This window comes from Gasterosteus aculeatus, chromosome 8 (assembly GCF_964276395.1).
Source record: "Gasterosteus aculeatus chromosome 8, fGasAcu3.hap1.1, whole genome shotgun sequence".
Lineage (NCBI taxonomy): Eukaryota > Metazoa > Chordata > Actinopteri > Perciformes > Gasterosteidae > Gasterosteus > Gasterosteus aculeatus.
Window position 1 is genome coordinate 4,606,283 of NC_135695.1, and position 14,686 is coordinate 4,620,968.

Genomic DNA, 14,686 nt, shown 5'->3' on the forward strand with positions numbered 1-14,686 from the left:
AAGCATGAGGCCAACGTCAAACAGGAAGTGGGTCACATGAACGCGCGTTCTCTAGTTGAGCCTCGGTGGGCGGTTGAAGAAGCAGTTGTTCCCCCACATGCGTCACAACCTCCAGCTCTTAGTGAGGACTTCATAGGCGCTGGAACAAAATGAGCAATTCATTGTTTCCCTAAACGTCTGACCACTAACGTGTGAGCCAGTCTCTCTGTAGCGGTCCGGTTCGTAGAAGGAAGGACTGTAAACCTGCGTCCTCAACAACTTCCCAGTAATGTTTCTTTGTTTAAAGCATTTGAAAAGTAAACGCCCTTTTGATGAGTGTACAAAATGAGGTGCGGTTGCAGTAACTTCGGATCAGCCTGAGAAACCTGACTCATTTGCAGAGTAGAACTTGAATCGTTAACAAGAAAAGAATTCCAGAATAAAAGGCACGGCCATCCGGGGTTTGCACTTGTGTGCCTGTCAATCTTCTGCAGCTAAAGGACGACGCGAAGCGTCACAGGACGAAGCTGAAACGCTGTGATCCGACGCACATCGGCTTCTTCGGACAACACTGCGGAGTCCTCCGCGGCGTGAACTGCGCCCTCGCAGGTCGCTGACCCGTTTGGGGGCAGATGGCAGATGGACAGCAGGTATCCTGCAGAACCTCCTGGAGGTGCACGAGCTTCGCATCTAACAGCAGTAGATTCTCTGTCCTGACCGATGTGTCGTCGTGTGCATTCGACAAGTAGTCGGGACCTGAAGGAACATGCTGCGGTCGTGTCAAAAACCGCCGGGCGCTTTTACAACAGGTGCTGGGAGAAGTCACGCCTGCCGTCACTTAGCAACCAAAACCGTTACTCTTTGGTTTTGTCTCTCTGTCACTCTGGCCGAGTTGAACTTTTTAATTTCTTTTTTTTTTTTTTGCCGTGCCCGTCACACCCTCAAAATAAAAAGGGAACACAAGCGCACTGTGATTTGATTTATGATTTCAAAAGAAGTCTCGTGTGAACTGCCCGCTGTTGGTTTACTATGTCCTGCTTTTTTTTAGGAAGTATTAAGAGATTGACTAAACGTTTGGCTCCTCTAATGTATTCCGGCAACAATACAACATTTCTTCTTGAAACAGCAGGCTCGGCCCATAACTTGTTAAAAGGTTGACACATTAAAATAGAAAGCCCATATATGTCCCACTTAGCCATTGCAGTAGATGTCTGATAATGCAGCGAGTCGCTGGCTTTTACACAAATATCTGTGTGCAACTTCTGCCTCCACCGAACAACAACAGAGGATTGTTGTTCTCAAAACGGAGAAACTTTTCTAAAAAATCCACTGCAACATTTTTTGTCATATTTGTATTTGTATTGCTTCCTTTTTATTGCATTCCTTCATTCATTTTTTTTTTTTTTTTTTCAAACCGCAGATATGTCAATCTTTTTTTGGTCGGGTTTCATTGACACAAGTTGCTCTGAATTATTCGGCGATGGTAAGCTGAGGTCATCGGCCAGGGTGCCACATTAATCCTTTTTTGCAGGAAAAAACGACTTTTAGTGGATTTGATTGTTCACTTTAAGGCCGAGCAAGCATTAAAACACCCCCTGTGAATTATTTGCCACCATCAAAAAAAAAGACAGTAACCACACAGCGAAACAGCCGTTTTCCATTCAGTTCGTCACCCATTGAATCCTGCTCACACACTCTAAGATCATTTCTCCTCTCTCGCCTTCTTTTTAATTCATCTTTTATTTTGTTAGCCAGTTGAGCTTCGAGAAATGAAAGCATTTTGCATTGAAAGGACAGGTGGGTGTGAGACACCAGCGTGTTTGAATTGCAGCATTAAGAGCGGGGTGGAGGGGTGGAGGGCGGGGGGCGGGGGGGTGTATCAAAAGTAAGAAGCATTCAGGCGGCAGGAGGAACAGGGATTTCAGCAGATATTAAAAGATGATTGTGCGTGGGCTTTTTTTTTTCTTCTCCCGTGCTCCGGAGAAAGAATGTAAACCCTGTATCAGTCAGACTGAGGATAATAAACAGCATAAAAACATCAGAACGCAGCATAACAAACACACAAAAAAGAAGGATGGGGAACAGCATGGCGTATAAATAGTTCAAATATTTCAAGTGATTTCAGAATGCGATGGTGAAATACTGGATGTTTGTGTCCTCAGCCACGGCAAAGTCTTTGACTGTTGTTTTCACTGTAACTGTATGATGGCCGTACACATCCACAAATGCAGGAACATCCTATTCATCGCAGTTATTTAGTTGGTTAGCTGTCAAGCTCGGCTGCATCTTGCCATTTTAATCATACATTAAAACAAACCAACAAAGCGGCATGAATGAATGAGACACTCATGTCTCTCACGTCTTCTCATTGCAAACGTGTCAGAGTTCAACGTGTTTCCTTCTCCCCTTTGATACTTTTGTTACTTTTTAATTGAATTGGACACGTGAATGCATGTCAGCACACAGCGCTTATCACTTCACATCATTTTCCCACACGTGAAATAACCTGCTGTGATAGTCTGACTCAATAGTTGAAATACAGGAAGTAGTGTGGACCGCTTATGAGATGCACACGAGAAGCGTGTGCATCGGAGGAAAAATTATGCCTATAATTAACAAATCACTATCCTTATTCTTCAACAAAATATTTAAATGAATGGTGGGATTTCTTTTTCCACATAACTGTAAAATGATTCCTACGTAGCGTGACCATATTTCATATAAAATGGTATTTGACACACCATTTGTGTGACAACTTCAGTGTATGCTTTTGATCTATATTGTAAAGATTAGGTTAGGCCACAGTACAAGGACTGCTGCAGTTTGACCTATGACCCCACCTCCCCCTTAGAGATCACTGGTGCTTCCTGCTGACATGTTGTTTCTTTATTAAAGTTGAACTCTGCAGCTGGATTCTTTCGGCCGTTTTGTGGTTTTAACCCCTCCCGCCTTTCCCCCCTCAGAACCATGTGGAACAGCAACGACCAGACGGGACAAGTGGCCGCCAGGATGGAGACCACTTTGGGCAGCGCGAGCATCTCCATCTCCCAGCAGCAAGCGCCCAAGAAATTTGCGCCCGTGGTGGCACCCAAGCCTAAGTTCAACCCTTACAAAGCTGCAGGAGAGTCCTCCTTCCCTGACCCCTCAGGTAACGAGCCAGCAAATGGCAGACGATGAACCCTTTAGACGGCATCAGAAATACAAACGCACCAGGAGCCTTTGTTTCCCGTCACTGGGGAGGTTTATCCTGAGCGTCACTTTGCTGTTATCCCATTCACTCACACACACACACACACACACACACCTCGTGTTCCCCTCTCCCATACTAAGTGTCAGTCTGCATTACTGTTCCACTTCAGTTTAAATAGTTTATTTGTCTCTACAATGAACTCAGCAGCAGTTTTCCTTAGAAACAAGTGAACTTGAGTGGCAATGTCACTGTGTTGATGGTTGGTAGTCGCACGCTGGCTCCAGATCTTTAGGGAAAGATGGCAGATCAACAGTGGTCCACATCATCTGCAAGTCTGGAACCTGGAGATTAATTTCAGCACCGTGCGACAAGTTGCTCTACTCATAAATCACGACTAGAACGAATGGATTAATTAACTAATTGAAATAAAGTGTGGGAGGCCTGGAGCTTTATGACGGAAGTACATGATGGCAATTCCCCATGCTCGATTATGTCTCATAAATTGTTGCAACAACTTTGTGGTCTGGGGGTTGATACCTTTTGTTGCATACACACATTTGGTGCTGGATTTAATTGAATAATTAAAAAAAATCTCATCAACACACTAATAAGACCCTCTTTTATCATATCAAACCACATCAAGGTCTCACGCTGTGGTTTGATATCACAACGCTACTAAATTCCTGCAAGAATCGCATCTTTTCTGGCAGTTGGACGGCCGTATTGTCATGAGGCTGTGACTCTGTGAGGTCACAACAGAAACGGTCTCACAAGTAACTTCCATATATAAATACTGCAGAAGTCGTTGGATCCGCAGGGGTCTCAGCTTTCCCGTCACATCCCATTTTTAAATACCAGGTGGGATTAGGAAGCCCAGAATGTTCTAATACATTCAAGAATTAATTCAAGAATACACAAAGACAAGCCGTTTACACTGCGTGCAAACAAAGGGCACGTTCTTTAGCCTAAACGGCACGGGATCATCATAAAAAGGGCTCGCCTGTAGAAGGGAACACCCGTGGGTACCCGGAGGACCCACTGGTATTTAAATATCTTAAGATGAGAGGTCAAAGATACCCTTTTGAATATTGCAACGCAAGCTTTCCCTCGCCAAACGTCAGCGTGGCTTTGGATGATTATTCAGCCGGCCGGACAAGCCAGCGCGACACCCAACCGGCGGACTCGTCCGTTTGATAACCGCGGCTCGGCTCCGGCTCGGTGTCGATGGACCATCCGCGTGGCGCCTCGCGCTCCGATACCCCCGCTGTCAGCGCTCCTCCGCGGCCTTGGCGCGCGTTATGTCGGAGGCCTTGTGTCTAACACACTTTGAGTGTAAGAGCGCTGCAATCGTGTGCGAGGGCAGGACGCCTTTTTAGGCCCCTTGGGAGCTGATGGTTTTGTTTTGCATAAAAGTGTTTGAATACTGCAAGTTAATATTCAATAAACAGAGTTTTAGTGTACAGGGCGACTGTCTAGAATTATTAAGATTCCCCCAGATAAAGATAACGTAGAGCGGCGAGGCAGAACTCTGTTCTATCTGTTTAACTTGAGACAGATCCGACTCCAAACAGCGCGGCAATAATCGCCTTTTGATTATTAATACACGTTTAGAGATTTGTGATATAAAAAGACTCCTGGCGTTCTGACTCATTGAACATTGTATCGTAAAGTGTGATCCAAAAAATACATGATATCATATCATCATGATATATCAATATCAAAATGATATTCACACATAATCTGTACTTTTCGATGAGTGTTTATCACCATATCTCAGTATCTGATTTTATACTGATCATATCGAGATATTGCCCATCTCTATTTGTTACAAAAGAAACTTGGTAATGGAAGCGTTCATGTATTTGTTGTTTCTCATCCCAGCGGAGTGCCGTTGTCATGAACCGAGGTAAAAGGGGACACTTGAAGGTTTCATCACACCACAGCGCTCCCACCTCCCCATCTGTGTGGATATTATGTAAACCATTAGCCTCAAACCCCCCCGAGAGCCCGAGAAACAGGGGAAACGGTTATGAAACCGAGCGAGCACCCTGTCGGGCTGCAGCCCGCGGGGGGTTTGTGGTTTGAAGGGTGGAACGTCGGCTGCTCCAGATGTTGCCTGTGTGACGAATGTTCTTAGACGGCTCCTGTTCGAGAAAAGAAAACGACATAACTTCACGCCATCACGCTCACTTGGGAATAAGGATCGTTTGTATTCAATCGACCAATGTTCCAGTGGCTTTAGCTCCATTTCTAGTGACGCAGAAGAAGAAGAAAAAAAAAACGGGATGCGTGAAGGCCCCCGAAGCCTCGTCTGACGCAGTCAGCCAGTCCTCCCGCGGCCCGGCGGCGGTCTAGGAGGAGGCTGCTGATTGGACGCGTCGCACCTCATCTTTGTCACGCTGGACGGAATGAGTCCCGCTCTGTCGGGGTTGTGGAGCGGCGCTGCATGATGCGTCTCCAGGAAGTAGCCTGCGCGCGTAGGTCACGCCGCTAAAAAGTGACAGCTGTGATGTCGTTGTTGTTTATTAATCATTTGTTTCGAACAGGAAACTGCTGCAGTCCTCTAACGTACACTAATGGCACTTTTGGCTCCGCCATTTTAAAAAGAAAGGCGTGCTCTTTGGCCTTTGGTGTTGATTATCACGCTGTGCAGATTTATGACTTCTTTTCTGTCAGTTCCCATCAGTGAAAACCTCATAATTCCAAAATGTAATTTGACCGCAAAACATTTAATCTAGACTGACTTATTTTACACAATTAATCACTGACTGGGGTTAAGAGGATTAATGCAGCAATATAAAGCGGGGGGGGGGGGGGGGAGGGGGGCGATTTGAAAAGATGGAATTGTTCTAATGTAAAGGTTCTATGCCTCTCGCATGAATCCAGTCACACCAAAGCGACATCGTTTATATCTCATAACCTCCGTGACTTCATCTCACTTTTGTCTTCCCTCTATTATTCTATTATCTGTCCCCCTGCTCACGTTTACCGTGACAGTAATTACACAAACTCGCCGTTGAATCTTTTCTCTGTGATGAAGATTGCGTTGAGGTCAACGACAGAAATGGACTAATTAATACTGGTTGCAAAGTCCTCGCAGCTGATTTAAATGACTTTATCTTCCTTCCTGCGAGTTGGAGGGACAGTTGAAGGTAAAAATGTTCTGCCTTTTGGGCCACAGCGTTATTTCACATTAAGACATTAACATTTGATGATGACACTGGTGATTAGTCGTTGTCAGCATTTTGAACATGCAAATAAGCGAAGCCATCTGCAGAAATCTTCACTTGTCAAAGGATAAGACGTCTTTACGAAAATAGATTATCTGGGTCTCCCTCTGTTTATTTATTTAATATCTTTTATATCAAATGTGGGGAGCGTCTGATGTAAAAGATTGAGGATTAGCATAAAAATTAGGGACAAGTCAATTTGGCACAGCGCCTCGCGGCCCCCTTGTGTAGCGGGGGCCAGCAGCGGGCCGGCTGAGGCCGTATTTACCGCGCGGACAAAGGAAGCCGCCGCAGGCGGTTAGAGGGCTCCGCCCTCCCATGTCTTTTTTTTTTTTTTTTTTTTTTTCCATTTCTTTTATAGGTTGAACTTGTTGTGATTAAAGCCCCCCCCCCGGCCGGAGGAAGTGAATGACATATAGGTCTCAGACAGAGACCCGTCACTTGCAACCCCTTACAACAGATTTGAGGCTTTAAGTTGATCTGAGACACTACACGAGCTGTAGGAAGGTCACTCCTGATTGCTTTTTGCACAGAGAAGCCTTCTTTCTGCGCACGTCCTTGGCTGCAGCATTTAAACTGCTTCTGCAGGTCTAAGAGTTTTTGCATTTTTAGATTTGATAGAAAACGAAATGTATTCTGGGTAATGTTTTTTATAATCGACTTGATACCTCTGCACAGTAAAAACCTGAAAGATCATAGAAATAATGGATAAATAAAGAACAGATTTCTTCTTTTTGGTTTGAAAAGACAAAACACATTTTGGCAATGAAAAATAGGACAGTCCGAAAATAAGGCATTTTAATAATTAGAATTATTGTACCAAAGTTAATACTTTTTAAATATCCATCCTTGACTGGTCAAATTGAAGTGAGGTACACATTTCCGAGTTAAATATAAACGAGACAAAATAAAGCTAAGCACAAGACATGTTAAGGCAGCAAAATGTTACAATGAATTCTCATGAAGTGAAAAAACACAAGTTACGGTTCTACAACCTGTCAATCACAGTGAGCCCGCCCTAAAGCCTATCCTGCTTTCTGGTCTAATAATTTAAAAAATGAACATCATGCTGTAGTGAAGCAGACAAACGTGTATTTACAATGTTCACAGAGTGAATAAATGACTCAAGAGAGAAGTAATCATTTTCCAATAGACTTTTATACAACCGGATTTCACTTGACAACCAGAAAAGTCACCTAAAATGTTTCCCCATAAACTTGTATTTGCTGTAACCATCTGATGACTTTTTTTCTGAAAAGCTTTAATCAAAGAAGGTTTGGTACGACTCCTTGACTATTGAAATGCTTTTAAATTGACAAATGAAAATTTTGAAAACGTCTTGCCGTTGACGACTGCGTTTAATCCAAAACGAGCTTCCCCGGGGGACGCCGTGGCGTGCTACAGTGCTGCGTGGAATGTTCCGTTGGATTTATGTGCAGCTGTTTCCACAGATCAACACACGGCGTAGTAGCTCTCTGGGACTTCTCTTTGTCGGTGGGAAGCCCTCGTGGGAAGGGATGGCGAGGGCCGAGGTGGTACCCAGAGATGTCTCAGGACGCTGCCTTTCTTTTCTTCTTTGCTAAACAGTGTAAAACATCCCGAGAAGTGCTGCTCCTAATCAAACTTCACGCGCTGAAGTTACCAGAAACCCGCTAATTGTTTGCTCAGAGCAGTTCAAAAGTGTCAAGCGTGTGCATAAGCTGTTTTTTTTCCCTCCCTGCTTGACTGGCCAGAGGCAAACTGACTACCGGTTGTTATGTCAGAGTCCCTCGTGGGTGTCGCCATGAGGATCCACAGGAACTCCACCGATGAGTGTGTCTGTCCCAACAGAGCCCAGAGGCCCACAGAAGGCCACTTTTATCTAAGTGGAACACGTACCTTCCCGTCGCCGTGTGTGTTGTGTGCTAAAGCTTTAAGTTTTCTTTGTCCAACCTCGTGTCTGCTAGTATCTGTTGGTAAATGCAGACACTTTACTCTATATGCCAACATATTTTTCCTCACATCCTCTGGGTCCTTGGAGTGTTGTCTACATAATCAAAGCAAGTTTGAAGATTTCCGAAAGTAATTTGTGCACTGGAAAAACTGGTCATGATGGCATGAGCCGCTCCACTATACATATTACATATTTTATATAGCTATATGTAAATATATTCTATACAAATCTATATACATTTTGTTAGGTTACAGCCTTATTCCAAAAGGGATTCATGTATTAAAAATAAAGAATAAAAATATAGTATCTTTGGCAGCAATTACACCCTCAACACCTGTGTCTGGGCAGTTTGTCCCATTCTTTGCAGAACCTCTCCGGTTCCATCAGGTTGGATGGGGCCGTCGCTGCACCGCCTGACTAGCCTCACAGTTCCTCCCGCTGAAGAACATCCCACAGCAGGATGCTGCCACCATGCTTCACTGTAGCTGTGGTATTGTCCAGGTGATGAGCAGTGCCTGCTTTCCTCCAGACATGCCGCTTGGCACTTTGTTTCATCAGACCAGAGAATTCTGTTTCTCATGATCTGAAAGTCCTTCAGGTGCCTTTTAGCAAACTCCTGGTGGGCCTCTGTCTGGCCCCTCCACCACACAGGCCTGATCTGCGGAGGGCGGCAGAGATGGTTCTCCTCTCTTCATAGAGCAACGCTATCTATGATAGCGGTTCTTGGTCACCTCTTCCCCCCCGATCGCTCAGTGATGCTGGGCGGCCAATGCGAGGAAGAGTCCCGGTGGTTCTACTCCCTTCATTTCTGGATGATGGAGGCCGCTGTGCTCATTGGCACCTTTAATGCTGCAGACATGTTTCTGTAGCCTCCTTCAGATCCGTGCCTCAATACAAGTCTCTGAGGTCTACAGACAATTCCTTGGGACTTCAGTGTCATGGCAAAGGCTGTGAGTACTAATGTACGCGTTTATTTATTTCTAATCGATTCACAACGATTTCCCCAAAACTTTTTGCCCTTTGTCCTAATGGGTTGTTGTGGGTAGAATTTATTATTTTGAAGTAAGCCTGTAATATTACAAAATGTGAAAAAAGTGAAGCCCAGTGAATTCTTTCGGGATGCACTGTATATCTACATAGATTATTACTTTTATTAGATAATCGTTATACTTTGAATACCGTCCAGTAGGAATTGGTGTTGCTGTGAGAAAGCTAGGCTAGCTAGCATCAGCTTTTAATGTTTAACGTTGTTAAATGTTATTATATGGGTGCTTGAGCTGAAGCGCCATGGAAGCGCCTGCATGCTGTCGTGAGTACCACACCACCAAAGTTGCCGGCACGTCACCTGGCAACACTCTCCAATGTCAGTCAGCAGCTGCCATGGTAACGGCTCAGAGCTTGGACAGCTGTTTCCAAAAATATGTATGAAACTGAAATGGAGAATACGATGGACAATATCCTAAAAAGCTGCTGAGTGAAAAAACTAAAATATTTGCGCTGAAATATGAGTAACTAACCAGCTGATTTATTAGCCCCTCTTCTCTATTACTTTATTCAGTAAATAATTTATACTGAATCACATTAAGTTTTTTCCCTCCATTAACGATCTCGTGCTATTCAGTACCGTTAACAGGCCTTGTGACGAGTTCCCCTTCAACGAGACATCACTTAATAAATTAAGCATCCATTAGATGATAATACGGTTCGAATGTCACAGTAATAATTGCTCCGTGGAAATGCACTTGTTGGCACAGGATATCCTCTCAGCCGTTTTATTAGCTCATGAAGCCATTGAATACAGGTTTAATGTGAATTTACCACACACGCACACCTGGCTGTGCTGGTTTACAGTCGAGGCTGCTGGGAAAGGCTTAGTCACCAACTTCCGCACGCAGCAGAGACCTTCGACTGGCTTTTCTTCGGTTTGCTTAAAAAAGGACAGATGAAGCTCAGCCTCTCACCTTCCTCACATCACATTTTGAGGCACTAATTGTTCGGCCCGTTTCATGACTTTGAGGTTTAAGGAAAAAAAAGAGAAAAAACTCTCAAACTCTTCACCTATCGCCTGCGTTTGTTTCTCCGCTTTCATACGGAGACGTAAATCCGTCTATTGTTCCTGATCTGAATTTGTGCTCCCGCGGGAATCCTCCTCAGAGCAACAGAAGCCAATTTGGGTCTGCCGCTTTACACTTAAAGACAAGTATATCTCCCAGAGCCCAGATCCCTGCCGCCCCTCTCTAAACCCAATGAAGTCATAATTCACTCCCCTGTGCGTATCATGCTAATGAACAGCGGGGCTCAGCTGCTCTCCTGCGTCGATACAATGCATCTCAACATCTGGCAACGGGCTGTGTGGAGATGAAGCACGCGGGCCGGCGCTTGTCCGTTTTGTCTGGAGGGGATTAAAGATCTTTTTGCTAGTCGATAAAGTCAAATCCCCCTTTGTGATTTTCTTTTATTTTGGAAACCGATTGTTTGTCCAAATAAAAACTACCAAGTAGTGAACAGGTTGAGGAGACGACTCGAGCTCTCTGCTTGCAGGAGCTGATTCATGCTAAAGTCGGTCGGGCTTTGTCCTAAGTCGATAAAGGCCAGATGGCCGGTGCTCATACACGTGTAACTCTGATCATATTGAACACGTGTAGACATATGCTCAACCTTCAGACCCCACACGCTAATGCTCAACCTTACAACTGTTCTCTGCTGGTATTTCTCTCTGTCTAGTCAGGAATCAGGAACGTTTATTGCCAAAGTATGTCATAACACAAGGAATTTGACATGGTGGTTGGTACATAACATCGGAGAGTAAGACAATTCGACAATGGACAACAAGACAAATAACAAGAAAAGTGGCACGTTCAGTTTACAGATGTCTTTGCTGTCCTGTCTCCTAAATGGTGCAATGAGCTCTCTTGGATAAAAGCTTCAGCTAAACGATGTAATGTAAAGATTTACAATTTAATTCCACAGTATAAAATAGAAGGCTATGAGCTAGGGATGAATAAAGGATAATAGTGAGATTAAATTAAAAAGAAATAAAAGTGCACAGATTGCCTTACTCTACACAACTGTGTAGTTAGAAAAATGAATACTCGACACCGCTGTAAAATCAGGACAGGACATTTAATGTTTGCCAACAGGAGACAGAGTTGACACACAACAAGTCATGCACCAAGCCTACTGGAAGGTCTTCTTTCCGGGGTCACCATTTATACTTAAGATATGGTATCATAAACATGGGGAGGGTTGTGCACGTACAGAGGTCTGATTGTCCCAGACCTCCTGTTATTGTCTGGAGACAAACATCTGACCATCATAACACGCAGAGTGTCCTCCTGGACACCGGAATCTCATTTCCGCTGACATGTCATCAACATTGAACAATACAGACGTGACTCCCTTTTAATCATGTTTTTGCAGTTTTTCCAACAGTGTATGTGAAAGTGACAAGTGACATGTGCGGTATGAAGGGGAGTGACCGGAGGAGTGTTATAGTCAGTCAGTGGGGGACCGGCTCTGTTGATGAGCCCGACTGCCGACGGGAAGAAACTGTTTGTGTGGCGGGAGGTCGTAGTCCTGATGGACCTCAGCCTCCTGCCAGATGGAAGGGGCACAGACAGTTTTTGTCCGGGGTGGGAGGGGTCGGCCACGATCTTTTTAGCTGCTTCAGAGACCTGGAAGTGAACAAGTCCTGCAGGGACGGCAGATTGCAGCCGATCACCCTCTCTGCAGAGCGGAGGACACGCTGAAGCCTGCCCTTGTCCTTGGCTGTGGCTGCAGCGTACCAGACGGTGATGGAGGAGCAGAGGATGGACTCCATGATGGCCGTGTAGAAGTGGACCATCATCGTCTTTGGCAGGTTGAATTTCTTCAGCTGCCTCAGGAAGAACAACCTCTGCTGAGCCTTCTTGGTGATGGAGCTGATGTTCAGCTCCCACTTGAGGTCCTGGGTGATGATGGAGCCCAGGAAACGGAAGGAGTCCACAATAGTGACGGGGGAGTCACACAGGGTGATGGGGGAGGGTGGGGCTCTGTTCCGCCGCAAATCCACAACCATCCCCACTGTCTTTAGAGCGTTGAGCTCCAGGTTGTTCTGACTGCACCACGACACCAGATGGTCAGACTCCCACCTGTAGGCGGACTCGTCCCCACCAGAGATCAGTCCAAGGAGGTTGGTGGAGCTGCCAGGCGGAGGTCATTCATGGAGTGGGGGGTTTTTGGCTTGTAGTTTGTGAGGTGTTTAGAGCCTCTCCAAATTGAAGCAGAGTCACTTGCTGAGAACTTGCAGTTTCTCAGAGTACATTCGTTTCTCACCGCCTGGCTCAACCATTCGTAAACACTTCAAGAGCAGCACGCATGACTGACTCAGGAGTGGGACAAAGACACAGAGTCAAAATACGACTCTGTGTCTTTGTCCCACTCCCGAGTCAGTCATGCGTGCTGCTCTTGAAGTGTTTACGAATGCCACTTACTGGAAAGACAAAGTTTAATATTGGTGACGCTCCGGGTCCTGATGACTGTCACGTCCTCTCAAATAACTTTAATCGCCGATTAGGATTCCTCCTCCACGGCGCCACTTAGAAGCGTTTGCCGGGTGGCGGCGGGGAGGTTGCGGCATTAAGTCGGCCTTCCCGCCGCTGCCCCTCGTTAGCGCTGCGGCTCCCGATGGTCACAAATGGAGCGAGCCTCATTCACGGCACAGAGCGGGAAGTGCTCAACAGCCCAAACCCGTGCTGATTAGGCCTCCATTAGAGGGACGAGGACTCTCTGACGCAGACTGAGTGGGGGACGTCTCCGGGGCCGCAGGGGGCCGTGTTTACTGGGGGGCGGCCGGTGAGGGTCCTCGCGGTCGTGTTTCTTTCTGTTTTTTTATATTTTCATCCTAACGTATGAATAAAGGTCGTCTGATCTTCACCATTTTGGAAAGTTTGAAATGAAAAAAAGTTCTGTCTCTGTTTCACTGTAGTCAAGGGGAACAAAGGGCCCTTTTTGCTAGAAAAGGATTGTGGTTAAAAGGAGAAGTGGGGAGAAAACACAGATGGCATCTTAATGAAAGTAATTTGCGTTTGCAAGTTTGTGTTTCTTTGTTATTGAAACTAGTGTATTCCGATTTCTTTCTTTTTTTACCCATTTCATCCTCTTTCAAACAACCACAAAACGTTTTGTAAGGTTGTGGTTATTGTTTTTCTTTAATATAGATCCACATCGAAACAATTGTGAAATAAGAGTTTATTTACTATTACCATTATGTCATTCTTTTTTTTTGATTGTTTGTAAGTGGCCTAAACACAGAAACTTTTTTAAATTTTCAAGTGAAGCCAAAGCATCGATAATTGCAAACCACCTTTGGACTTTGACTACTAGGGACACATTGAATGAAGCCACATCTTTATTTTATTTTTATATGAATGCGAAATGGGATATATCTTTGTGTCCCTCCATAATCATTTGTAAATAATGCTGAACTCTTTTTGAATAAAATGTGCTATGAATCGAGCTTTAAGTAATAAATAACCGAACCTTTCACTAAACTTCAGAATATATAAAGGAGGAAGCTGGAAAGTTTGTTTTGTATTGTAAAAAAGTCCAATTCAAAAGAAGAAAATGAATACGTTCCATATCACCATGAAATTCATGAACATGCAACTAGGGCATTCTAACCTTGCTGAATTTCGGAGAAATCTACACAACCAAATCTCCAAAGTGGTAAATGAACGAGCTAAATGTGTATTACGGATGTTTTCTTTTCGCTGGTCTGAAGTAGACTTGCAAGCCAATTCTCTGAACCAACCCGCGGACTGAAAGCGGCGCCCCATCTCGTTCCTCCTCCAAGTCTTGCATTCCGCTGTTCCACATTCAGAACTCTTAAGACACGCTCAATAAAACATGCTCCTCTGCAGCATTTACAACCCTCGCGTTTCCTGAAATGAGAGCGGCAAAAACATCGCCGATGTTCTGGAGGACGCGTACATGAAAGTTGATGTTTTAATTCTGCGTAAGCCGTGAGTTACAAGTGCCTCGTATGTTCTGGCACAGCGGATCCGTGCCAGGGCGAGGTGGTAGGGGGGGTGGGGGGGGGCTTGTTGTCGAGCAGCATATTTTATTTCCTCTCCCCTGGGTTCGGAGGAGCTGTTGCACTCTGGAGTTTTAACGGAGGCCACAAGGTTATTATATAAACAATTCACACGGAGGCCCTGGAGCAGCCGGAGGGAGCGTTTTAATGCAATGCTCACAATTTGTGAAGCGCTGTAATGCTCAAGACGCAGACACGTATCCAATTTTAACCATGCTGCATTATCGCCCTGTTTTCCCTGCTTTTTTTCTTGCCTTTTTCCTTATTCTTATTTTTTGGGC

The 14,686-nt window shown here is 45.0% G+C and overlaps 1 protein-coding gene across 6 annotated transcripts in view; it reads left to right on the forward strand.

Annotated features, from left to right (window-relative positions):
* lpp (LIM domain containing preferred translocation partner in lipoma) overlaps positions 1–14,686 on the forward strand; it is a 114,455-nt gene that overhangs the window by 38,540 nt on the left and 61,229 nt on the right. For all 6 annotated transcript variants that reach the window (XM_040183556.2, XM_078107633.1, XM_078107634.1 and 3 more), the window contains one exon: positions 2,943–3,127. In XM_040183556.2, coding sequence (XP_040039490.2) covers positions 2,943–3,127 — 185 coding nt within the window. The remainder of the gene's footprint in view (positions 1–2,942; positions 3,128–14,686) is intronic.